Genomic DNA, 24982 nt, shown 5'->3' on the forward strand with positions numbered 1-24982 from the left:
GCATGGCTAGGGTCTTGAAAGACTAAGAACTAATGTTTTTTTCCTTAAGATTGGCCCTGAGCTAACATCTGTTGCCAATCTTTTTTTTTCTTCTTCTTCTCCCCAAAGTCCCCCAGTACATAGTTGTATATTCTAGTTGTAGGTCCTTCTAGTTCTGCTATGTGGGATGCGGCCTCAGCATAGCCTGATGAGCGGTGCTAGGTCTGTGCCCAGGATCCAAACCAGTGAAACCCTGGGCCGCCAAAGTGGAGCGTGTGGACTTAACCACTCGACCACAGGGCCAGCCCCAGAACTAATTGTTTTTATTGTGGTTAAATATATATATAACATAAAATTTACCACTTTAACCATTTGTTTTTTTTAAGATTTTATTTTTTTCCTTTTTCTCCCCAAAGCCCCCCCAGTACATAGTTGTATATTCTTTGTTGTGGGTCCTTCTAGTTGTGGCATGTGGGACGCTGCCTCAGTGTGGTCTGATGAGCAGTGCCATGTCCGCGCCCAGGATTCGAACCAACGAAACACTGGGCCGCCTGCAGCGGAGCGCGTGAACTTAACCACTCGGCCACGGGGCCAGCCCCCCCACTTTAACCATTTTTAAGTGTACGGTTCAGTGGCATTAAGCACATTCACATTGCTGTGCACCCCTCACCACCATCTACCGCCAGAAATTTTTCATCTTCCCAAACTGAAACTCTGTACCTGCGAAGCACTAGCTCCCAATTTCCCCCTCCCTTCAGCCCTTGGCAACCACCCTTCCACTTTCTGTCTCTATGAACTTGACCACTCTAGGAACGTCATGTAAGCAGAATCATACAGTATTTGTCCTTTTGTGCCTGGCTTATTTCGCTTAGCATGATGGCCTCAAGGAATAGCTAACTTTTGATTGGTGTCTCCTAGTTTACAGAGTTTCACATCCTTGATCTCACTTACTTGGCACAGCTACTTTGGGAGGCAGGTTATTTTTATTCCCAGAGAGTGGATGCTGTCAGTCAGCCCCGAGGCCACCTTGAGGTCACCTGCAGGCACGCCCTGCACCTGCCCACAGCTCCCTGACCCACTCTGCCTCAAGGTGTGCTCACCATGGGCTGTGCTGCACCTGAGCACAGGGCACACCCAGAAGAGCTGGAGGGCGTCACTCTAAGAGTGACCTTCACCTATGAGCCAGGAGGTGGTGGCTCAGTGCCGCCTTCGTTCCTCCAGGAGGGCAGTTCAGAGGCGGGTTACATGAGTCTCTCAGAGGATCCCCACTGCCCTGGGCCCCTATGTTCGTCCTATTTTGGCATCTTCCCTTTCCTATCTGAATTCCCCCCTCCTCCTATATAAATTACTTGCACCAAATCCTTGCCTCAAGATCTGCTTTGGGGGGAACTCCAACTAAGTCATCATTTACGTAGACAAATAAGGGTCAGAGAGATTAACACTTGACTCTTGCACAGCTAGTAAGTAGAGAGTCAGGCTTTTAGTCCTAAGTGCAGTATCCTTCCCACTGCTCTCCTTCTGGAAAGATGAGGTCTCTGCCTCAAGCACGTACAGTCAGGCATGGGCGGAGGTTTTCGAAAGGGAGTGTTTGCCTGTAACTCACTCCTTCTCTACAGGGAGCACCCTGGGGAGTGAATGACCTCAACCAGAACTCCTTGCAAAGATGCTAACGTCAATCAGACTGCCTTGTAAAAATGTTCCACTCAGGGAACTAGTCCTATTTTCAGCGGGATATACCTGATCTGTCAAGATTGGTAATGTAACTAAATTTGGAATTTTTAGACTTATGGGGCACAGAAGATTGGAGAAGCAGGAATAGTCATGTACACAATTTCGATCTGTGTAACTAACAGAATACAAAATGTAAGGGCCCCAAAACTAAATACCTTCCTTCAAGGGCAATGTCTACATCGAGACCCTGTCGACGTTGCTCAAAATTCGTCGGTTGATCTGAAACTAAAATATGTTCTCATTGAGGAGAAGGGGGCATTTTGGGAACTGCATCTCAGTTTTGGGATCCTCCAGAAAAGAATGTTCCATTGGTGCCTGTACTTGCCTATATTACTTGAATCATTGGTTTTCTGTTGGGTAAGATCTATGATTCACGTTGAATCTGCTTTGGCAGCTTAATCCTTTGTGTTAACACTATGTACACATTTAAAAATAATAATTAGTGCAAGAGAAACTCGTTGTCCAAGGATGACTAGTTTTAGTAAAAGTTCATTAAAAGGGAATCTTAAAATGAGGACCAAAATTTCATAGTAAATCTTGAAAAAAAAAGCTTAGTATATTATTTTGAAAGGTGAAATTAAAATTATGAAAAAATTCTTTTATTTTGCCTTTATCAAAACTTATTGCAATTTTGACAGCATGCTAACTCTTTTAAACAATAGGAAATCAAGAGTTGGTTTTGGGCCTCTCAGAAAAGCTCATTGTCAGGAGGGTTCCTCTCAGGGCACAGCTGCCATGTTGTAAGAAACTCTAGCCACATCAAGAGGCCGTGAGGAGGCGCTCTGGACACCTCTCCAGCTGAGCCCACAGTTGCTGGTCAATCAACCACGTGAGTCCGCCATCTTGGTGCCCCGCCCAGTCCAGCCTTCAGATCATTGTGGTGTCAGCCAACATCTGACTGTGATTGCAAAAGACCCCAAATGAGAAACCCCCAGCTGAGCTCAATCATCCCACAGAACCTTGAGAAGTGACAATACCTTGTTGTTTTAAGTCACAGAAATGAGTTAATTTTTGGCATAATTTTTTTGTCAAAATTGTACAATACCATGACATGATATCCTTTATTTCACCATTAACTTTTTGGATATCAAAAAATAGATAATTTTGGGGAAAATGCCTGTAGACTTCATCAGTTTTCTCAAGAGCGTTCCTCACACATTTGACATGAAAACTCCTTTTCTTGGAAGCTCTTGTCTCATCGCCATCCTTGTTGATTTTCCTCTGATTCAACCACTAACTGGCCTAACTCTGCCCAGTGCTCTTTTGTCAATAGTTTGGAGTGTTATTTCAGTAGTTCAACACCTCTCTTACCAACTTCACGGAACCTAGAATATTTTGCAAGGTTGCCAGTTGAAATTTGCTGTCAGTTTGCATTGTGTTTGCACTGACTTTCAAACGTTGCAAGAGTGACCCACAAAAATGTTGGTGAGACAGGAAAAGAGAACTTAGTGCTAAGCAGAGAGGGAGACGTGGTGGGACCAGTTTTATAAGTGATCTATTTGGTAATTAATGTTTTCTTGTTTGGGGGATTTTTATCCCCCATACAACCTTGCAATGTTAGGGAGTCAAACGTGGAAGAAAAAGAAAGGAAGCTTCTTGTGTGTGGCACCAAGTGATCTAGTACTTTGTGGCCCTGCCTCCTCCTTTCCACACCCCAGCCACCCGCTCCCCATCCCTTGATTCAGCAGCCTTCGTGCCTGGGTGTCCAGTCTTGGAATGCTCCTCTCTGTGAGGAAAAGCACAGGACGGGTTATGTACAACTTGGTATGTTATCCCTCGGTAAACTATCCCCAGAGGTGGTTGGTAATTGAACAAGGGGTTAAGTGAAAAGTCAAAATTTAACCTAAAGGAATTATTTCACTAGTGGTGAAATTGTAGGAATCCCATAATGCATCTGACAGATGTTCTTTACAGAACCTCATAAAGGAAACTAACTAGTTCGAGTCAGTCCACATGGGGCCCAGGGAAGGGGAGGGGTCAGGTAGACTGCTGGGCTCTCCTCTTGTTATCAGCGCGCAGTGTCGTCTACAGAGAAACAACTGGCACGTGTGGTAGGGGCCATGAGGTCCCCCTCAGGCCAGTGAGGCAGTTCACCAACCGTCCCCCATCCTGCTTCCTGAAAATCTGTCCTCTGTTGGCCTGGACTGAAACTGATGATGTAGGACAAAGCGGGCAGAATTGCTGGAGCCATGGCCTTGAGCAGGCAGTAGGAGGAGGGAGCTGTGCGTGGACGTGGGGTTCACCTTAGCCAGGAGCACAGCGGGCTCCCCCAGAAGGAGGAGGGGAGAAGCCCACGTGCAGAGAGATGCAGCTAGATCAGTACACACGATGATGTAAGGTGTGGAAGATTCTTCTGGTTGCCTCTATTCTTGTGAAAAGGGAAGCAAGCCATCAGCTGAGAGTGAGGGTGGGAAAGAGATATTGAAAGACTGGGAAAGAGAAGGTGTGAAACGGTCCTCCAGGAACGCAGGGTCCAGGAAGATGCTCTTGAGTGGCTGATGCCTGAGCTGGATGTAGATGGATAAATGGAGTTTGCTAGATGAAAAAGAAAGAAAGGCAATCTATGTCAAGGGAACAGCATCCCTTGGGTGACAGGTGACTAATAGTGTCATCCACTGAGAAAGGACTATAGGAGGAATGGTGGGGAACTGGACAGGCTGCATTTGAAGTGTTGGCGGGGCATCAGGTCCAAATGCCTTTTAGGTGGTTGGATATACAGGGCTGGAGCCGAGCAGAGAGTTCTGTCAGTCAATGTAGATTTGAGGGTCGTTAATTTGTAAGCGATTATGGATCAGGATGCCCAGGGAGAGTGTGCAGGAGAGAGCAGAGGCCCAGGCACTGCATCATGGAAAACACGGTCATTTAATGGAAGAGCAGGGAAGAGCGCTGGAAGAGATGAAAAGACTCCTAATAGGTAGAATGGGATTAAAAATGAAATCCAGAGGGAAAAGTGACTAACTAGAAGTCAAGAAAAGAGATATTTTCAAGAAGAGTATGGTCAGCCATGTCAAATACCCCAAAAGATATAGGTGGAAAGCCCATCAGACATGGCAATGTGGAAGTCACTCATGTTCCTAGCTGGGCCAACCTCAAAGTGGTGATAAGGTCGCAAGACAGCCAGCCAGGTGTGGAGGGTGAATCATAGTGGACAGTGAGTGTGGGAGAGCCTTTCCAGAAGGTTGTCTGTGACGGGAGGGAGAGAAGGGCTCGGAGCTGAACAGTACTGTGGGGAAGGTCTTTCACTTTTTTTTAAGATTTTTTATTTTTCCTTTTTCTCCCAACGCCCCCTGGTACATAGTTGTGTATTTTTAGTTATGGGTCCTTCTAGTTCTGGTATGTGGGACGCCGCCTCAGCATGGCTTGATGAACGGTGCCATGTTCACACCCAGGATTTGAACTGGTGAAATCCTGGGCCACTGAAGCAGAGTGCTCAAACTTAACCACTCAGCCACTGGGCCAGCCTGTGTCTTTCACTTTTCGACTGTATTAAGATGGGAACATCTGAGCCTGTGTACGTGTGGAAGAGAAATCTCCCAGAGACGGGAGTGGTAGTTCCACCACCACAGCAAACAAGGAGCCCCTGCTCTTCCAGGTGCTGGGGCCGCAGCCGTGACACAGGAGAGGCCCCAGCCTCCAGGAGCCATCCTCCAGAAGGGACCAACAAGCAGATGGATATGCAACATGGTAATGGCGACGAGCGCTGCAGAGAAACTGAGCCAAGCAGGGAGGGGAGGAGAGGAGGGTGGTGACTGAGTGTGTTGGGGGGACAGAGAGAGCTTCCCATTGCAGTGACATCTGCCCAGAAGCCTGAGGGAAGAGGGGAGGTGAGCAGAGTCCTGGAGGGAGGCCGTCCAGGTAGAAGAAACGTCAGGAGTAGGTGTGTATTTGGCATTTTCACAGAATTGTGAGGCAGAGGTTGTGGCTGGAGGAGGGAGCCGTGCTAAGCCTGGAGAGTCAGAGGGGCCGAGAGGCAGACAGGGGCCCGATCACGGAGAACCTTGTAGATCGCTGTAAGGACTTAGTTTTTCACTTTATAAAACCCCGCGACTTTGGTTGCTAATACAGGAGTAAGATTATTGTCTGGGAAGCCAGTGGACAGGAAATTTGGAAGAGGAGGAAAATCCTCAGGCAGGAGAAAAGCAGGAAAGGAGCGGTGTGGATGAGGTCATCCGAGATGGCGGGGGGATCTCAGAGCTGTTCCTAATGGTTTAGTTTTGTTCAGGGGTCTAAGAAGCAAGGTAGTGAGGACAGAGGAACAGTGAGGGAAAAGGTACCAGGGAGGGAGTTGGAGGAGACAGAGGCAGTTTGGAAGAACTGTCCATAGGATGGAGGATGAGGTTCACTGGGCCATGAGGGGGCACCAGTCTGTCAGGACCACGACTGTGCAGAAGCCCTGATCTGACCACCGTGGGAGTTCTCTGCGCTGCTCAGCAGCCTGGTTGGGGGAGGAGGCAACAGGGGCCAAAGAGCTAGATGAGAGAGTAAGGACAGCACAGAGCAGGTGACCAGACCAGGGACACTAGGGCTCTGCTTGCACAGGGACAGAGAAGACGCTGAGGGGACTTGACACCCTACAAACTCAATGGTCAGGCAAGAGGTCTCAGTGGCGTAGAAACCCAGGGCCAGTGGGAGTAAGAAAGCGCGTGATGTAAAGGACAGGACAGCCTGGTCCGAGGGTTGGACTGCGGGATTTCAGTCTTCAGAAGTAGATTGGGTTGAGTTGCAATAAGGTTCAGAGCGGAGAGGAGCTGAGGGTCACTTGAGATGATACAGAGATGGAGGGCAGTGGGGGACTTGTGGAGATAAGAAATTAGAATGGCCACACGTGGCATGGCTGGATGATGGTGAGAGTGGTTGCGGAGAGGAGGCCTGAGGGCCATATTCCAAGAAACTTGAAGAGTGTGGTGCCAGAAAGCCAAAGATAACAGCAACAAGAGAGAGGAGGGGGTTGACGAGCTGGACCACACGAGTCTCCAGGGACCACTTCGCCAGCCAATCTGCAGACGTGAGAGAAACTGGACTTGCTTCTCCTGCACTGTGTGTCCTTGCCTTCACTGGTGCCTGCCCTCTGCCTGAGTCCCCTCCCTCCTTAGTCTTTTGAAATTCTACCTGCCTTCAGGCAACCCAAAGGGCACCTGCATGAAACATCCTTTTTTACTACAAAAGATGAGATTTCGCCTTTCTGTTGGCTCCCACACCACTTTGTTTAGAACACTCTAGTGACATTGATGTGTGTGCAGCTTGGAGCCGTAGATGGCTGTGTACGTCTCCCTCTCCCACTCTAGACCACAGGGGCTTCCACTCGCTCATCTGGGCCTTGTTCACATCACGGAGTTTGGCAGAAAAGGCCACCCATGAACATTTGTGGCATGAATACTACAAATCCTCCCCCTTCGTCAAGGACAGGTCTTATACTGGAACAAACTCGTCCCCATGCCCAGGGAATTCTCAGAAATGGCACCTCCTAACCTGGAATGACTTAGGCAAATTGTCGAAATGCCCAGTGGGTATCAATCATCAAGTCTACTCTGCCTATTTGCCTATTTACTTAAATCTTCCTATTTTCGTTTTAACCTTATATTTCACTTTGGGGGATGGGATTAGGTGAATAAAGAGAAGAATTTGTCCCGACAATACTGTCACGTTGAATGCTACCTCGCTGCAAGGCATGACTCTTTACGAGGTCAGGAGAATTTCTCTATTCATTACCACATTCGATTTCCCCACTTTATCTGCAGAAAGGTAATAACTGGGGCCTTCCCATTAGTTCACCATATTTTCCTTGGGTGAAGGAGTCTAAGAGTCTTTCAGAACCTCTTCAAGACCAAGATCCCTTTGAGACGAGATGAGGTTGATCCCTCTTTCACTAACCCGGAGGCCAGCGAGGCACCGGGGGAGTTGACGGTAAACAGAGGAGAGACGTTCTGATCTCCGTATTCTGTTCTTTCCCAATGATGATGCTCTGTTTTCAAGCAAAAACAAGATCGTTCTAAATGTCATTGCTCCACACCCATCTGGGCTCCTGAAAGCAAGCTGCCTTGTTTCTGAATCAGATGTCATCACCCACCAAAAAGCCGCCTGCATCCGAGTTTGGCTGGGCGGGAGACACTCGCTCACTCCCCCAGCGAAGCTGCCCTCCGGGCTGCAGGCGATTGTTTCTTTTGAAAGGAGGAGGATGGAGAGGAAACAGGCGACAACAGAGAACCATTTCATCACGGTTCCTCTGACCCTTCAGAGACACTTAAAATAAACACTAATGGGCTCATTTGTGGGTGAGAACATTTTACTCCCCATAGTGCCACAGGAAGCATTGCCATTTTTATGGGTGTCCAGAAGGGGCAGAGGGAAACTAAACATAGTAATGTAGTCTGTGGGCCATGATGGGTTTCCCAGCTAAAACCCAGGACGTGCTGTTCAAAGATGTGGACACAAGTCACGGCAGGTGAGCAGCAGAGCGCTAAGATGCTCAGAAAGTCCTGCAAAGGTCTGTCTGGGGAGAAACATCCAGATTGCCTCTGAGATGTGGTCACGCTCTCACTAGCCATGCCGCTGAGCCTCCTTCCAGGAATGACACAAAGAAATGCTCAGGAGGAGAGGAGGCCCAGAGGTCCAGAAACTCCCCTGGCTGCAGGTGAGAACTTGGTGGCTATAAATAACCCATCACATCATGGGGGCGGGGGAAGAGGTTCCAGAAGCACGATCACTCTCATGAACTTGCAAATTAAATTCCATTCATGAAAATGTATATCAAGCAAAGGATTTCAAAAGAGACTTTCATTGCATCAAGCATTCCCACAGAGGGAAGGAAGCCGGGGGAACCTGCTTACTGGTGGTCTCTCTTCACAACCTGAAATAATGCTCTACACACAGCTGGGTGGACGCCATAACACCTGCAGATGTTTTCCATAGAGGTGACGTGCCATGAAAAGCTTTCATGCTGCGGGTAGAAAGAAGACCTTCATAAATTTACATTCCACCCTTAAAAGCATATGACACTCTTTGTACGTGACAGAGCTGTGTGTGTGTGTGTGTGTGTGTGTGTATGCTTTATAAAACAAAAATATGTATTTCTTCTTCTGCTTAAAGGAGTGAAGAGAGACCGACGTTTATTGAACACTGACATGCGCCAGGCGCTTTGCATCTCTTAACTTCCCATTTCATCTTCACAACAAACCCAGGAGGGATGGACTGGGACTGTCACCATATTATAAGTGAGGAAATGAGGCTCCAAGAGGGTAAACCATTTGCCTGAGGTCACAAGGGCAGCAAACGACAGTCAGCCTGATTCCCAAACCCATGTTCTTCCCGCTACGTTTCTCTGCCTGCTCAAGTCCCAGTAAATACTTTTGTTACCCTTTCCTGTACACAGCCTTAAACCTTCCTGCCGGGGTAATTTTTATAGTTCATGGGAAAATGCTGCCGGAAAATCAGAGGAGGAAAAGAAAGAATTTTTTTGATAGGTACGGAAATGAAGGAGGTCCGACACGTATTCAGGCGTTTCCAAAAGATACAATACAACCTCGTCATTGATTAGTGTCTCATGCATATAGGGTGGGTGTCCTTCTGAATCGTGTTTAGGGGATACTTAAGTTGTCTTTCAAGCACAAACCACAAACTATCTGCGTCCCACAATTTTTGTCCACCATGTCGCCCCACCGTCCTCAGATCACAGTCTCAACTGTGGCGGTATTACCATTGTCCTCCTGGCGCCTGGGTTGCATTTCGTCTTTGAAAGCCCTGGTCAGAACCACTTTTAAGGACTCCTTGAATCGCTTCTTCTTACTGCTGCCCACAAAGAAGTAAATAAAAGGGTTGGCACTGCTGTTGATTGTGGAGAAGAGGAGAGAAATGTTGTGCAAGTTCCCGAACGTGGACCAATACTCATAGTACAGCAGGTAAAGCAGTCTCATGGGCATGGCGAAAATGAGGAAGATGATGATGGTGACCATGATGACCATGAACAGCTTCGAGGAATGGGACGTCCACGTGTTCTTTCGGATCTTAACTACGAGGATGGTGCTGGAAACCACCATGAGCGGAGTGAAGACCAAGAAGCTCAGAATGGCTATAAAGATAATCACCGCCCTGCAGTCACTTCGGGAGTGTCTCTGGCCTTCACTGTCAATGCACATGACATATTCCATGGTGGTCACTAAGCAAGAAAGCGCCCACAGGAGGGCACAGACGAAGGCCGACTGGTGCTTGGGGCGATGACATCGGTACCAGATGGGGTACAGGACGGACAGGCACCTCTCCACACTAATGGCCGTCAGCAGATAGAGACCCGTGTTGTAGCCAAACAGAAATGTCACTGATAATGTGACAATCGTGTAGTAATAGCCGGAAGAGAGCTCATAATCTAAAGCATAGTCGACAGACAGAATAAAAATACAGAAGAGTAATGAGATGTCCGCGATAGACAAATGGGTGATGTAGACTGTGAAGGGGTTTCTTCTCATCCGGAAGCAGAGGAACCAGAGGAGAATTCCATTTTCAACGAAGCCCACTGGGGAGATGCTCATAATCACCCAGTGCACGATGGGAATCTCCCGACGCAGGTCCCCGACGGAGGTGTTCCTACTAGTTGAGGTGTTCGTAGACTCCTCCACAAATGATGTCGCGTTTGACTGATCCATGAGGAGGCCTCAAGCTGGGGTTCTTCAGGGAATTTTCTGTAAATAAGTTTAAAAAAAAACATGAAAATGGATGAATTGGAAGAAAAGGGAGCATGTCCATGATGGATCATAACCTTCATGTTATACAAAAAAATGTTAAATAGACTGTACAATTCTCTTTTTAATGATGATAAAATTAGACATTTCAGCAGAAAAGAGAACTGACTTAATAACTTGCACATCCCTTAGTGCCCCTAATTCTGTATTATTATTTGCTTATGTTTCAGCGCCAAAAGGGATCCGGAAAAGTAAGTGGGTCTGAATTCCTGGTGTCCGTTACTGGTGTGGCCCAAGCTTTCAGAATGGGGTTTTGAAAATCATTTCATCTTCTGTGCCTTCATCTCCTGGCCTGAAAACCAGGTTAATCGCATTAAAATGTGATGACAAAATAGATGTTTGGGCAATGTTGTCATTTTTTTGAAGAAAAAGAAGATTGTCCCTGAGCTAACATCAGTGCCCATCTTCCTCTGCTTTATATGTGGGACGCCTGCCACAGCATGGCTTGATGAGCAGTGTGCATGTCCCATGCCCAGGATCCGAACTTGTGAACCCCAGGCCGCCAAAGAAGAACACGCAAACTTAACTGCTACGCCACCGGGCCGGCCCCTCATTTTTCAATGCATAAAGTGCCATAAGCGATGGGTAAATGAGAGAGAGTAGCTAGCAAAATTATGTTCAATAGTGTACCAATATTTTTGAAAGTGTGAACAATTAGAAGACCTTTGTTTCACGTCGTCTCAATATCTGTGACAAAGCTGGGCACCTACTCAGACTAGCTGTGCCGTGCAAACCAGGACTCCGTACCAGATGGTGAGTCTCCATAAGATGTGTTTATACATCCACATACCGTAGACCAGACTAGGCAGGAAAACACTATTGACAGACACTGAGCAAAGCGCTAACCTGAAACCCAAAAAAAGTGCTAAACGTTTGAGACTGCAAAGCAAAGATTCTCAGAAACTCTTACACATTACAAACTGCAAAATAAATACATGCCCAGCTCCCACCCTCTTCCTGTTATGTAGCAAATATATATATGCCACATCCGCCTCTGCAGAAAGGAAAAAGGAGGCAGCTGGCAGAGGTCATCGCCCTCGTCTGAACGCTAAATTGTCCTTCACTTTTTTTTCAGACGTTGTGTTTATGTGTGGTGGTAAAATACTGTTTTTTACTTTTCGGGGTGGGAGGTTTGTTGATTGTTTTTGTTTTTGTTTTGCTGAGGAAGATTCACCCTGCCAATCTTCTTATTTTTTCATGTGAGCTGCCACCCCAGCATGGCCAAGAGTGGTGTAGATCTGTGCCTGGGAACCGAACCTGGGCTGCTGAAGGGGAGCACATCGATCTTAACCACTAGGTCACTGGGGCTGGCCCTGTTTTTTGCTTTTTGATCTTCGTCCTTGCAGACCAGGGCCCCAACATGTGCAAAAAATTATTAACCTCTAGGAAGTTGACCAAAACAATATATACATGTATTTTTTTTTTTTTTTGAGGAAGGTTAGCCCTGAGCTAACATCTGCTGCCAATCCTCCTCTTTTTGCTGAGGAAGACTGGCCCTGAGCTAACATCCATGCCCATCTTCCTCTACTTTATATGTGGGATGCCTACTACAGCATGGCATGCCAAGCAGTGCCATGTCCACACCCGGGATCCGAACCAGCGAACCCCGGGCTGCCAAAGCTGAATGTGCGAACATATCTGCTGTCCCACTGGCCCGACCGCAAAACAATATTTTATTAGTAGATACCTGCCTTTTCCTCACAAGCTCATCTGAAGCACCACAATATGCCGATGTGATATTTTGTGCAGCTCGAATGTCTCTGATGATGTTAGACATTTCTAGGATTGAGCCAGCAGATCGCCGGCACCGGCCAGGCTCTGAGTTTTTACTCAGTACAGCTGTGCCTGAAACCTGGACTAGCAGGCGGGCTGGTGGAAAGGGTAGTTACCTCCCCAGTGGCGTGATCCAGGAGCCCACAGAGGTCCTTGCCTCCACTGTTCCCACTAATACTTCCCTCAGCTGCTCTGAGGAGATACTGGATATTATTTTCACGGGGGAAAATTCTCCTTTCATTTCACAATTAGACAGAAGATATAGACCCCAATACCCCCAGGAGCCCAACACAAGAACCAGAATTCACAATACCATGGCATGGCCGACCACAGATCTACTCTAGAGACCAGCCTTTGTTGTAAGTTTGTAGGTAAGACAGCCATGTGCCCCCAAATCCCTCATCAAATATTTAATCAGAGCCAGCTCCACACCAGGCACTATTCTAGGCGTTGGGATACAGCAATAGATGAAACGGACAAAGCACCAACCTCTTAGCATTTATACGCCATGGAGGAGGCAGTCAATAACCAATGACAATGACAACAACAACAAAGAAATAGGTGTCAGACCATAACAAGCGCCAGAGAGAAAAGTAAAGCATGAACCACATCATGGACCAACTGTGGTGGTGGAGGCAGTAAGGCAAGGGTGGGCTCAAGAGGCTGAGTCCACCCATGATTTGCTGATGGATGAGACATATGCTATTGTACAAAGAGAGGATCTGTTTTTAGCCATTTGCTGAATGGACAAGGCACAGGTGGAGCAGGTTAGAAAGGGATATACGGAGTTTGAGAAGCCTAAGTGACAGCCAAATGGAGACGTCTAGTAGGGTGTCAGCAGGTGAAGGGACGGATGTAGGCTGGGAGTGTAAATGTGGATGTGGTATGCAAACAGGTGGAATTTAAAATCATGAGGTCAAACGAGATCACCTATGAAATATGGGTAGTCAAGAGGAGAAGGGGTCCAAGGACGGAGTCTTGGGGCATTTCAAAGTTTCGAGGGTGGGGAGATGAAGAGAAAGAAGCATCTGAGACAACTAAGGGAGAGTGGTACCCAGGAAGCAGAGAAGGTGTTTCGAGGAGAAGGGAGTGTGATCAACTGTGCTAACATCGCAGCCAGTTCAAGTCAGATGAGCCGTGGAAACTGACCATTACGGGAGAGTCATTGCTGACCTCGATGAGAGCAGTTTTGGTAGAGTGGAGAAAATGAAAACCCGATTAATCAAAGTGAATTCCAGAGAGGATGGGTGAAGACAGTGAGTATGGACAACCTTCTTGAGGATCTTGAAAGTAAATTCAAGCAGAAATGGAGCAGTAACTGGAGAGGGCTGTGGGGCTAAAGGGGAGTTGATAAGCTAAAAAGAATTATCCAGTAGAGAGGAAACAACTGATCATCCCTAAGCGCAGGGGTCTAGAGCTCAGGGGAGTTGCTGGTGTTATGTAGGAGCAGAGGATCTGGTTAAAGATGCAGCCAGGTGGGTAGAGTGATAGCAGGAGTGTTAGAAGTTAGAAGTTCGGGGCTGACCCCTTGGCCGAGTGGTTAAGTCTGTGAGCCTCACTGCAGGTGGCCCAGTGTTCCGTCGGTTCGAATCCCGGGCGTGGACATGGCGCTGCCCATCAAGCCATGCTGAGGCAGCGTCCCACATGCCACAACTAGAAGGACCCACAACTAAGAACATACAACGATGTACGGGGGGCTTTGGGGAGAAAAAGGAAAACAATAAAAAAAATTTTAAAAAATAAAATAAAATAAATCCCCTAAAAAAAAAAAAAAAAGAATTAGAAGTTCCCTTCTGAACATACACTATCTCTTTTTCCAGAAAAGTAAGGAGCAAGGTCATCAGCTTAGCAGTGAGGAGAGGTTGAGGGTGTAAGGAGAGAGGGCAAGTTGTGAAATAATCAAGTGAAAGAGGGAAAGGACTAGGGAAATACGCAAAGAGCAGGACGGCCAGGCCAACCTTTGCGCAAGTCTAGGCTGGTGCTCATGAATTTAGAGAGACAATCCAGCACGATGTGGGCTTTTCTCCAGCCCTGGGTCAGCTGTCCATACGTGAGCAAGGAGAAAGAGGAGAGCTGGATTTAACCAGAGTTGGGGTTTTACCAGCCTGGTGCAACGTAGAGTCGGGGGCAAAGGAACTGGACCACATGGAAGGGAATGGTTGTGATGATGGACTGCAGAATTCAACGGGGTTAGGAGAAAAGTGAGGTCTTGCGGGAGGTGATGGACAGTGAGCAGGGGATAGGAGCCATCTATTGTAGATCTCAGTGGTGTCCAAGAACTGCTGAGGTCCCAGTACTAGAGGTAGAGAATCGGCAAATGGGAGGTTGGGGCTGGAGAACGAGATGCTTGGAAGTGGGATGGTGGCGGTGTGGTTTTGGGGTTATTGGTATTGACAAGTGTAGAGCATGACCATGGGAATGAGCGGCTGAGGGGGAGTGAAGGACAGGTCATGTGAGGGGAGAAGGACCTGGAGCCAGGGCACTGGAAGAGTTCCCTATATGGACATTGAAATATCTATATGGACATTGAAATCGCTGGGAGATAGTGTTGGAGTAGAGGAATAGCATTGGAAAAAACTGACTGTGATCCAGGGGCCAAAATCTTCAAGGAATTAGAGAAAGCGACCCACGGGTCTGTAGATAGTCAGAGCGAGGAGGGTGGTAGTTGACATAATTTGGTGGCATGTGCTTCCGAGTTGGGTTTTTCTTGTCGCTGGTGGTGGTGGTGGTGTTTTAGGGAAAGAAGAAGAAAAAAGAATAATCTGGAGTACAAAAAGGTAGAGGGTAAGAGGCGACTAGATTGGTACAGTCCAATAGAAATATAATGTTTGCCACAGGTATGATTTAAGGTTTTCTAATAGCCACACATAGAAAAGTAAAAAGAAACAGCAGAAATGAACTTTAATAACATATTTTATTTAACCCAATGTGTTCAAAATATCATTTCAACATGTAATCAATATAAAAATATTGTGAGCTATTTTACGTTCTTTTTTTCACCTCAAGTTTTCCTCTTACTGTTCCTCTCCCTTCAGACCAGCACATTCCCGTGCTTACTAGCCCCATGTGGGCAGCAGCCACCATATTGGATGGCTCAGGTTGAGAGCCATGAGAAAACCAAAATCCCTTCTACGAGGAAGTCAGATGTCTTCATCTTTTAATAACAAACCTAAATCAAAGACCAGAAATGTAAAATCAGGACCTAATCAGAATTTTTAAGAAAATTGACAACAGCATCTTTCTGACCCGGCCCACATCCTTGAACCACAACATCCTTCAGCTTTCAGCTTCTCATTGTGCACAAGAGAACTCTCATGTACTCCTCATAAAAATCAGTTGGGGGGGATGTTTCAACACACAAGATCAAATTGTATTTTCCTTTTAAAGTTAAACCGAGTAACCAAGTTCACTTTCTGAAGATAGATCATCTTTCCATTTTCCAACAAACGTTAGGTTTCAGCACCGTGCTAACGGTTAAGGAAATAAATAAGACCCAGTTCTCTGCACAGGGCGAAAGAGAGAACTAAATCTAATTCAGTATGGGAAATGGAATAAAGGAGACCTTGACCGCGAGTCAGAATAGCACACAGCAGGAAACGATGTCTCAGGGTTTCGAGGAAGGCTTTACAGGGCTGGGCATTGAAGGGTCAGTAGGAGTTTGTTAGCTGAGGAGAGGAAGAAAAGTATTTTAAGAAAAGAGAACAGATGAACAGAGGCATGGAGGCAGGAGGGCACGGGACGTTCACGGTGGGGTTTGAGGAGCCTGGTGGACCTTGGGTGGAGGAAGGACTTTGCAAAGAAATGAAGGGCTGGACTGAATTCAGCATGAACACCAGGTTACATTACGCCCTTAAATGTCACACTTATTCTACAGGCTGTGCTCATCCAACGTTAGTGCTTAAACATTACCTGGGGTCGCTTATTCCAAAGGCAGATTCCAGGGCCCCACAGTTTCAGAAAGCCCTGGAATCTGAATTTTCATAGCCCAGGGGATTCTGATGCCGATGGGGCCTGGGTCACGGTTTGCAAAGCACTGCCATTTGCACTCTGGAGCCACTAAAGCTTTTCACACAGGGCTGGGATGTGACTTGAACTGTGTTTTGGAAACGTTATCCTGGTTGAAGTCTACAGGCTGGATGAAAGGGAACAATGGATGGAGCAAAGAAGCTGGTAGGGGGCTGTTGAAATAGTCCTGGTGAGGAATAATAACTAGGATAATGGCCAAAGGAGAGCACGGATTCCAGAGGCATTTCAGAGAAGACTGGTCAGACCTCAGGCCCCAAGAAGGAGAAGGAAGAGGGAGGAGTCAGTGGACTGAGGTTTCCACCTGATGAGGCTGTGTAGATAAACTACTAATGACTGAGATCAGGAACAGGAGGGGCAGTGATAGAGAGAGTGGGAGAACAAAGAAATCGGCTTGTGGCCCATTGAGAATGAAGCATCGGGAGACAGGCATTGGGCAGATTCCAGATGCTCTCGTCTGTGAATTCCCTGTTCCTGAGGGCCTACATTTTTTAATAAGCAGGACTTCATAAAATAAAGAGTAACACACACATATGAGATCTTTAGAATATTATTCATTACTCTGCTTTTGCCTGAATGTAAATTTCAAATGGAGAAGCCACCTAGACCGCAGGCTCCTCTTCTATTTCCATGTCTGTTGCCTAGACTCTTGGGATGAGGCTCCTCATCTCCTGTTCTCCTTGTTCCCTGCACCAATCCATCCTTCCCAGCCTCTCACACTGCCATCCCTTCCTTTTCCAATACTCCGTCCACCCACTCTGGTGTTCTTCTTTAGTTATCTCCATAGCCATCACATTCCTTCTTATAGAGTTAAAATTATATCTCCCCCACTAATCTGCAAACTCCTCGAAGACAGGAATTTATCTTATTCATGTTCATGTCTGAATCTCCAGCACTTGTAGGCAGTCAATAAATACTCATTGAATTATTTAGAAGAACAAAGCCCGTCACAACGGACCTGAGACGGCACTCTGGTTACCCACGAAAGAAAACCACTACTTCAAGCCATCACAGTTAATGAAAATAGTTCTCAAAGGTTAGCGCGGAACTCATAAATCGCATAGGAGGCAGATTTTGATCACGATACGGTAAATAAAATTCCCATTCAGACTAATTCTCGTTAAAAATTAACAACTCTCCAAACTGCTTTGTTCTAGTGGGGTTTCATTTAAACAAACACATTGCTAAAAACCGCATTCCCAGTCTTACCAGACCAGACTGGCTTTCAGCTCCTCCAGTGACAGAGCCAATGGCAAGAAGAGCCTTGAACACAGCTGGTCCTACACGCTCACCACCCCCACACCCAGGCTCCTTGGTCATTTTGTATATGAGTCCTCTCGGTCGGTGGGTGACAATGATATATGAGGTTGGGAGGGTAAGGAGACTAGAAGGGTAATTGCTGCTAGCTGACAAAACAGTCTGGCTCAGAATAATTCTGTTTTGGCTCAGCACATAGTTGGGTTCTCAGAAAGCAGTGGAGACAAGGGGAAGCAGGATTAACCACAGTGAGCGACTTGTCTCCCTGTCAACCCCGTTCTAGCACTGTGGGCTCTCTGTCCAGACACGCATACCATCTCTTTTATACAGCTCTGTTTTTACACAGCAATTGCATGCGCGTGTTACCTGGCGGTGACTGTCCAGGGTGGAAGGAGAACTCATCCTAACAGTCCTCTGTGCCCCCACTGTGGTTGGTAACAGCAGGCGGCAGGGGGAATCTCAGTTGGGAACGGAGTACAAAAAGTCGAGTGGGTGCCGGCATCGTTATTGGGAAGCGCTCCTGGCAGCATCGCAGAAGCATCTTCCCACCCTGTCTGCCCTCTTCTTCCCCAGAATCCCCAGGGAGAAAGCAGTGTGTTGGAGCATGTGCATGCCACTGTGTGGGACTTTAGGATCCAAAGCACCTTCCCTTCACAGTGGCCTTGGATCCTTCCATCACCTTGGGAGGCTGAGAAGGAAGACATTGCCCCCACTTTCTCGGGGGATAAACTAAGGATTAATAAGCAGGCCAAGTTCAGAGCCACTGTGTCACATCACTACACAGAGCCCCACCACTCACCCTTCACCACGTCTGGTGCTCCCTGGACCCTGCAGGGCGTCAGGCCCTGAATGCCCACGTGGATCCTGATGGCAGAGCCGGCCAGGGCAGGGATCCAGGTGCCCTGACTTCTAACTCAAAGCTGAGCCAGCCTCCCACTTAGGTCTGGAAACCACTGGTCTAACCAAACCCTCTCGTTTTATAGCCCACTAAATGGAAGCTGGAGCGACTGAGAGATGCACACATTCATAGCTAATTTGAGGAAGCTGTGCAGCTGGGAGCTTCTGGTTTCGCCCTCCTGAGCGCTTCCCATTCTGCCCTGAGGCCTGATCCTATTTTTAAGACCTTACCTTTTATAGCCCTTCTGTTAACATGTTTCCAATCTAGGCTGCCTCTAAGCCTTCCTACGTAAGGAGCTGAAGGCATCATATTCCCTGATATTATAGAGAATTGTTTTTTCCCCCAAAGACTTGTTTAATTTCTAATTATGACTTTGCCAATGTAGGACCAGGGTCACTGTGTGCTCTCCGCGTTCAGATGCCGCTGCGATGGGAACTCGCCCCGCATACAGATGAAGTGGCCCTGCTGTGCATAAGGGCTCGTCCCCCGAAAAGATGCTCGCTCACCCCAACTGGCTCATTTTACAGTCTGTGTCATCGTGACACAAAGTGGGGAGATTTTAAATCCTTTTCAAGGCCTTTTTTTCTAATTACAGAACAAGATGTGTTCATTGTAGAAAATTTGGAAAATTCAGTGGGAAAAAGTCACACATAAAAACCACTACTCAAAATTAACCTGACTTAACATTTTGGGGATATTTCCTTTTAGCCTTTTTTTCCATGTCTCACACACGCTCTTTTTTAAAATTGAAATTGCGTTTTATAATCTGCTTTGGTATCCTGCTTTTTTTCACTCAGTATCATATTGTAAATGTTTTCTCTGTCAGCATACACTTTAAAAACATGACTTTAGGGGCCAGCCCCATGGCTGAGTGGCTAAGTTCCCACACCTCGCTTCGGTGGTGCAGGGTTTCACCGGTTCGAATCCTGGGCACAGACATGGCACCCCTCGTCAGGCCATGCTGAGGTGGCGTCCCACATGCCACAAATAGAAGGATCCACAACTAAAATATACAACTATGTACTGGGGGTTTTGGGAGAAAAAGCGGAAAAACAAAAAAAAACGTGACTTTAGGGGCCAGCCCGGTGGCACAGTGGTTAAGTTCGTGTGCTGTTCTTCAGTGGCCCTGGGTTCACAGGTTTGGATCCTGGGCAGGGACATATGTATGGCTCATCAAGCCACACTGTGGCAGCATCCCATATACAAATTAGAGGAAGGTGGGCCCTGATGCTAGCTCACCAAAAAAAAGTTTTGTAAAAAATCACATGACTTTAATAAGCACTCTTTGGATGGACCATAATTTTTTTTTTTTTTTTGAGGAAGACTGGCCCTGAGCTAACATCCATGCCCATCTTCCTCTACTTTATATGTGGGACACCTACCACAGCCATGTCTGCACCCGGGATCCGAACCAGCAAACCCCAGGCTGCCGAAGCACACTGTGTGCACTTAACCACTGTGCCACTGGGCTGGCCCCGGACCATAATTTATTTTTAATAATCCTCCAACCTTGGACATACTGGTTGCTTTTGATTTTCTACCATTATTTTTTTTTTAAATAAAGCACTGTAATGAACTTTCTTGGATGCAAATTTTATGCGCATCTTTAATTAGTTCCCTAGGACATATTTCTATAAGTGGAATTGCTGGATCAAAGGGTATAAATATTTTTCAAGATTTTAAAGCATATTAACAAAATCTTCCCAAAAAACTGTACCACTTATGCTGACATCAACAGTACACGAATGCTTTTTTTTCACAGCATATATATGCTTTTTTTCCCCTGTGACAACTCCATTTTTAAACTTTCCCAAATTTGATAGGTGATTAAAAAGTACTTTGTTTTAATTTGCATTTATTTGATTGCTCATGAGTTTGGATATTCTTTCATATTAACAGTCACTTGTATTTCTTCTTTGATGGATTGTGTTTTCACGTTCTTTCCCCATTTCTTTTATTGAGTTGCAAGAGTTCTTCATAAATGTAACAATTTTGTCATATATGCTACAAATTCTTTTCGCCCAGAAACTGGGGTATGTGAAAGAAGATGTAAGGGGATGCCGCTTGGACTTTTCTCAAAAACCTTTCCTTACTGTCACAAGTCTGCCTGTCCTCTGTGGATCATTGAGGCTCAGAAGTGGAAGGAATCATGCAGATAACACAAACCACCCTTTATTTTACAAATGAGGAAGCTGATCCGTGATGAGCCCAAGATACTTAGTTAGCAGCAAAGCCAGAGTCAGAGCTTAGATTAATGAGGTCCAAGTGGGCACTATTTCTACCCCTCATATAAGTCCTTTGTTAACAGTTCATTTACGTGTGAAGTCCACTCACCCAGATATGTGGCTAGTACAACTTTTGGGACATTTAACAATGGCCTTAATGTCACCAGAAGTGATCACCACAATCAACTTGATTGTCAGTAATGATTTTTATTAAAAGCCTCAAAGGATGGGCTTTTTGTTTATTAAAGGGTGGATATTATTTATTAGAGAGTGGATTTTGACTTATGAAGGCCCCATCTACCTAGGGCCAAACCCCTAACAACAATAAAAACCAACAGGGACGAATTGTTTTATCAGTTTCTTCTGATCCCACTTTCTTCTGTAAAATGGAGTGAGCCATAGACATCACCACTATCAGCAAACACTCCTATTGAAACATAATTAAAGCGAGTTGGTCCACTCATCAGCATCATGCTTTTGGACAAGTCCTCTGAAAGGGAGTAAGATGTGATCCTGTTCTCATCTCCCCACATACCACATACAAGGTGTGCTATGGCGTCCTGCTCCGTGTCTCCTTGCTGGGGTCTCTGAGATGACACCATGGCCTAGACGTGCTTTCTTCCCTTGGCTCTCCCCCTGCCTTCCTGCAGTTTCTTCTCTGTCTCCTTTCCTGGATCTCTTCTTACACTGCCCTTTGGGCCTCAGGGCTCCATTCCTGGCCCTCCTCCCTTCTCAGTCTACAGACTCTCCCTGAGTGGCCTCACCCAACCCCTCATTTCAACTCTCACCACACGGACATGAAATCCAGACCCATGGCTCTAACTCAGACATCTCCCAGAACATCAGACCCCTAACCAACAGCCCTGATATCTCCAGCTGGGCCTCATATGGCGGCACAGCAGCCTCAGCTGATCCGAAGCAGAAATCAGGCCTTCCCTGCTGTTCCATGCTCCCTCCCGGACTCCCAGCCTCTCCAGGCAAACAACTGGATATTTTCCCAGGTGCTACTCATCTTGTATGTTCCCTGCACCAGTCACTAGAATCAACCATCTCCCCAAGGAGCCCTGGTTCCTTTAAGTAGAGAAGGGTATTTAGAAGCCAAGATCTGGGTGATGGGGGTACCCCTTGCCACTGGGGTGTCACTGCTCCCAGGCCCTCTCAGTGGGCAGAGCTGAGGAATATCTGTGTATGAATACACATGCACAGTCATACATACATACACTGACATCTATACTTCTATATCTTTCTGTATATATTGAATACCAATAATTCACACCAACATTTCCAATTTTGATTCAACACCACTGAGTTCAGTTTAGTTTTCTTCCTCTCTGTATTTGTAATTCTCTTCTCTCATGGTAAGACACCTGGCTCCCATTATCTGTGATATATTTGCTTATTTGATCAATCCACCTGTAGATAAACAATGTTCTGGTCCACCATGCCTGTCCTCGCCCCTGCACAGAGGCCCTCCTCACTTTGCTGGGGTCTTTTGCCTTGTGAGAGGCCATCACTGCCCCTTTCCCCTGCCCTGGGACACACTCCTCACCCAGCAGAAGCTCTGAACCAGGTACCAGGTCCCCTCCGCCCCGCTCCTCGCAGAGGGCAGGCACCCTCCTTGCCCTGCCATGTCACCACCACCAGCCCTCAGCTGGGCTGCCCCCACGTGGGTGCTCCTTCCCTCCTCAGGCTCCAATGCCTCGCACCAGCCCTGGCCAGCCAGGCTGACTATAGTGGAGGGTACACTTGACACTCACCACCTTCCCACAAAAATCAAAAGAATTGTAGGCAGTATGGCATCTGCATGCAAAAGAGATATTTGAGGGGCCGGCCCCATGGTGTTAAGTTGTGCACGCACCACTTTGGCAGCCTGGATTTGCGAGTTTGGATCCCAGGCATGGACCTACACCACTCGTCAGCCATGCTGTGGCGGTGACCCACATACAAAATAGAGGAAGATTGGCACAGGTGTTAGCTCAGGGCAAATCTTCCTAAGCAAAAAAAAAAAGAGGAAGATTGGCAACAGATGTTAGCTCGGGGCAAATCTTCCTTAGCAACAACAACAAAAAAGACAGAGAGATTTTGAGAAGAGAGGTTTGACATTGTTCAAATCTCATTGCAGAGGTGACTGCCTATTCGGCCTGTGGCTAAGGCTGCTTTGCCTCTGAGTCATGCTTTCAATCAAACTGACCACGAGATGCGAGTCCTCAGCAAAGCAGCTTAGCCCCTCTAAACCTCAGCTCCTTCACACAGTTGGCAGTTTAATGTATTTCAGGAAGGCTGGGGTGTAAGAAAAGCCAGAGATTGAAAAACACTTTGCCAATACCAGTCTCTTGGAAGTGCCAACCTGAGCTAAAGAGTGGGCAAGTGGGGAACACCAGCAGGGGGTCTCCACAGATGTTCAAGGAGGTGGGCTTTGCAGAGCCTGAGTCCTGGCAGGTCAACTTGAAATTGCCCCCTGTATTTACCTCTCAATGAAAGTGAGAGGAGCTGATGGACGATGGGGCTGACCAAAAAGCGAGGAGAATCAAAGAAAGAGAGAGTTGTGGGTGTTCAGCTTTACTGAGGTACAGGCAGAGCTTCCAGAGCTGTAAGGCTGTGCTCGCTGAAGTCTTCTCTGGAGAGCGAAGAAGCAGACAGCCCCGGCCATGTTCTCATTCAGTTGGCCGCAGTCCTCCCCCGGTCCTGGGTTCTCAGTCTTAGAAGAAAGGAATGAAGGAAGGAAGGGAGGGAAGAAGGAAGGAAGCAGGAAGGAAGGAAGCAGGAAAGAGGAAAGGAGGAAGAAGGAAGGAAGCAGGAAAGAGGAAAGGAGGAGGGAGGAAGGAAGGAAAGAAGGAGAAAGGAAGGAAGGAGGAAGAAAGAAAGGAAGGAGGAGGAAAGGAAAGAAAAGAAAAGAGAAGAGAAGCCAACAAAACTAGCGTTCCTGGGTGGGCCATCTGAAGCCTTGTCCTGTTCCTAGGCTGCCCAAAAGAGAGCCCGGACCCTGGGCTGGACCACCCAGGTGTGCAGCTCGGGAGAAAAGGACAAACCCTTCCCTCTGCATGTGTGCAGTGGCCTGGACAAACGGAAGCCCACCTGTGAGATGGAATTTCCGCGGCAGGTAGGGGCCTGCTGGGAAGGCGCAGGGCCAGGACGCCTGTCCCGGTGTTCCACGCCTCGTTCCCAGCTTCCTAACATGTGAGTCATCTGCGTGCAGAAGCGGAAACTTCTCGCTGCCTTTCCAAGGGTACAGCAGCATCAGCTCAGAGCACTGGTCTCAAAAAGGGGAAGGGAGGCTGATTTTGGCCCCTAGGGGATATTTGGCACGTCTGGGGATTTTGGTTGTCACACCTGAAAGGAAGGGGCTATTGACATCTAGTGGGTGGAGGCCAGGGATGCTGCCGAACAGCCTATAATGCACAAAACAGCCCCACTATAGAGAATTATCTGGCCCCAAATGTCACTGGTCCCGAGGTTGAGAAACCCTACTCCAGAGGCAGGCTCATTATCTCCTTCTGATTGCTGTCTGCAGAGCAATCGAACAACATTCTATACTTTCCCCCACCGATTTACACTGCCCCCCCCCAACCCTGCCTGGGAAATATTGTCAAGATATTCACATCAAACATCAAGACTGAGCAGGAGAGCCCTCTTAACAGACACCTTGCCACCCATGGGCGGCACATCTGGCTTTATAGGCAACAGGAGCCAGTACTAATGTTGCTGCCACTGAGAAAAGGCACAGAAAAATCCATCCGGCTCACCTCTGGCCCTGTCCCGCTGCTTCCAGCCCAGTGACTTCCCCAGAGGACTCAACTATGGTAACATCTTTTCAAACCTGACTCCTTTACCATTCGCAGCATCTAGTTAAATAACCTTGAACACCTCCGAGTCCACCAGCAGATCCACGAACTGATCCTAAGATTCTTGCCCCGGTATCATGAGTCAAAAAGACAAAGCGAACGCAGAAGTTTCAACCCCGAAGTTGAAAAACAGTGTTTGAAGACAGTTAACCCAGCAGAGAAGCAAATTTTCCGAAACGAAGGCAGGAGGAGACCGAGTTTTTTGCCAACACACACCAAACATCGAACACACCGTGAAAACAACCAGCACAGAAAGAGTTCCCAGGGAATAGCTTTCTGAAGAGGGAAAATCTTACTCTGATTGTCAAGGACGGCTGAACAGTGAAAAACTCTGCAGACTCACTAGGTCGACGCGCTCAGGGAGGGTCAGAGGTGGCAGCGGGGAGGCAGCCCCTTCGCATCCCGCGGCACCGCCGGCCCGCCAGCCTGCAGGGTCTCCGGTCCCAACATCTCCTCCAAGGATGCCCGCAGCCTCCCTTTGCTGAAGAAATCAGAGCCGCTTTCCCACTGCCGAGAATATTT

General features: G+C 47.3%; 1 protein-coding gene across 3 annotated transcripts; it reads right to left on the reverse strand.

The window, feature by feature from the left end:
* Positions 1-350: 350 nt before the first annotated feature.
* MAS1 (MAS1 proto-oncogene, G protein-coupled receptor) lies at positions 351-24982 on the reverse strand. Of its 3 annotated transcripts, none has more exons than XM_070256564.1 (2): positions 24804-24952; positions 351-10382 (listed from the first exon to the last, which is right to left on the reverse strand). In XM_070256564.1, the coding sequence occupies exon 2, from the start codon at positions 10344-10346 to the stop codon at positions 9372-9374; it is 975 nt and encodes a 324-aa protein (XP_070112665.1). In that variant the 5' UTR covers positions 10347-10382; positions 24804-24952; the 3' UTR covers positions 351-9371. The 3 variants fall into 3 exon arrangements, with proteins under 3 accessions (XP_070112665.1, XP_070112666.1, XP_023488842.1); XM_070256565.1 differs by lacking the exon at positions 24804-24952 and adding an exon at positions 18295-18445 and having other exon boundaries at positions 8778-10382; XM_023633074.2 differs by having other exon boundaries at positions 8791-10382; positions 24757-24982.

This window comes from Equus caballus, chromosome 31, assembly GCF_041296265.1.
Source record: "Equus caballus isolate H_3958 breed thoroughbred chromosome 31, TB-T2T, whole genome shotgun sequence".
NCBI classification, from domain to species: Eukaryota; Metazoa; Chordata; class Mammalia; order Perissodactyla; family Equidae; genus Equus; species Equus caballus.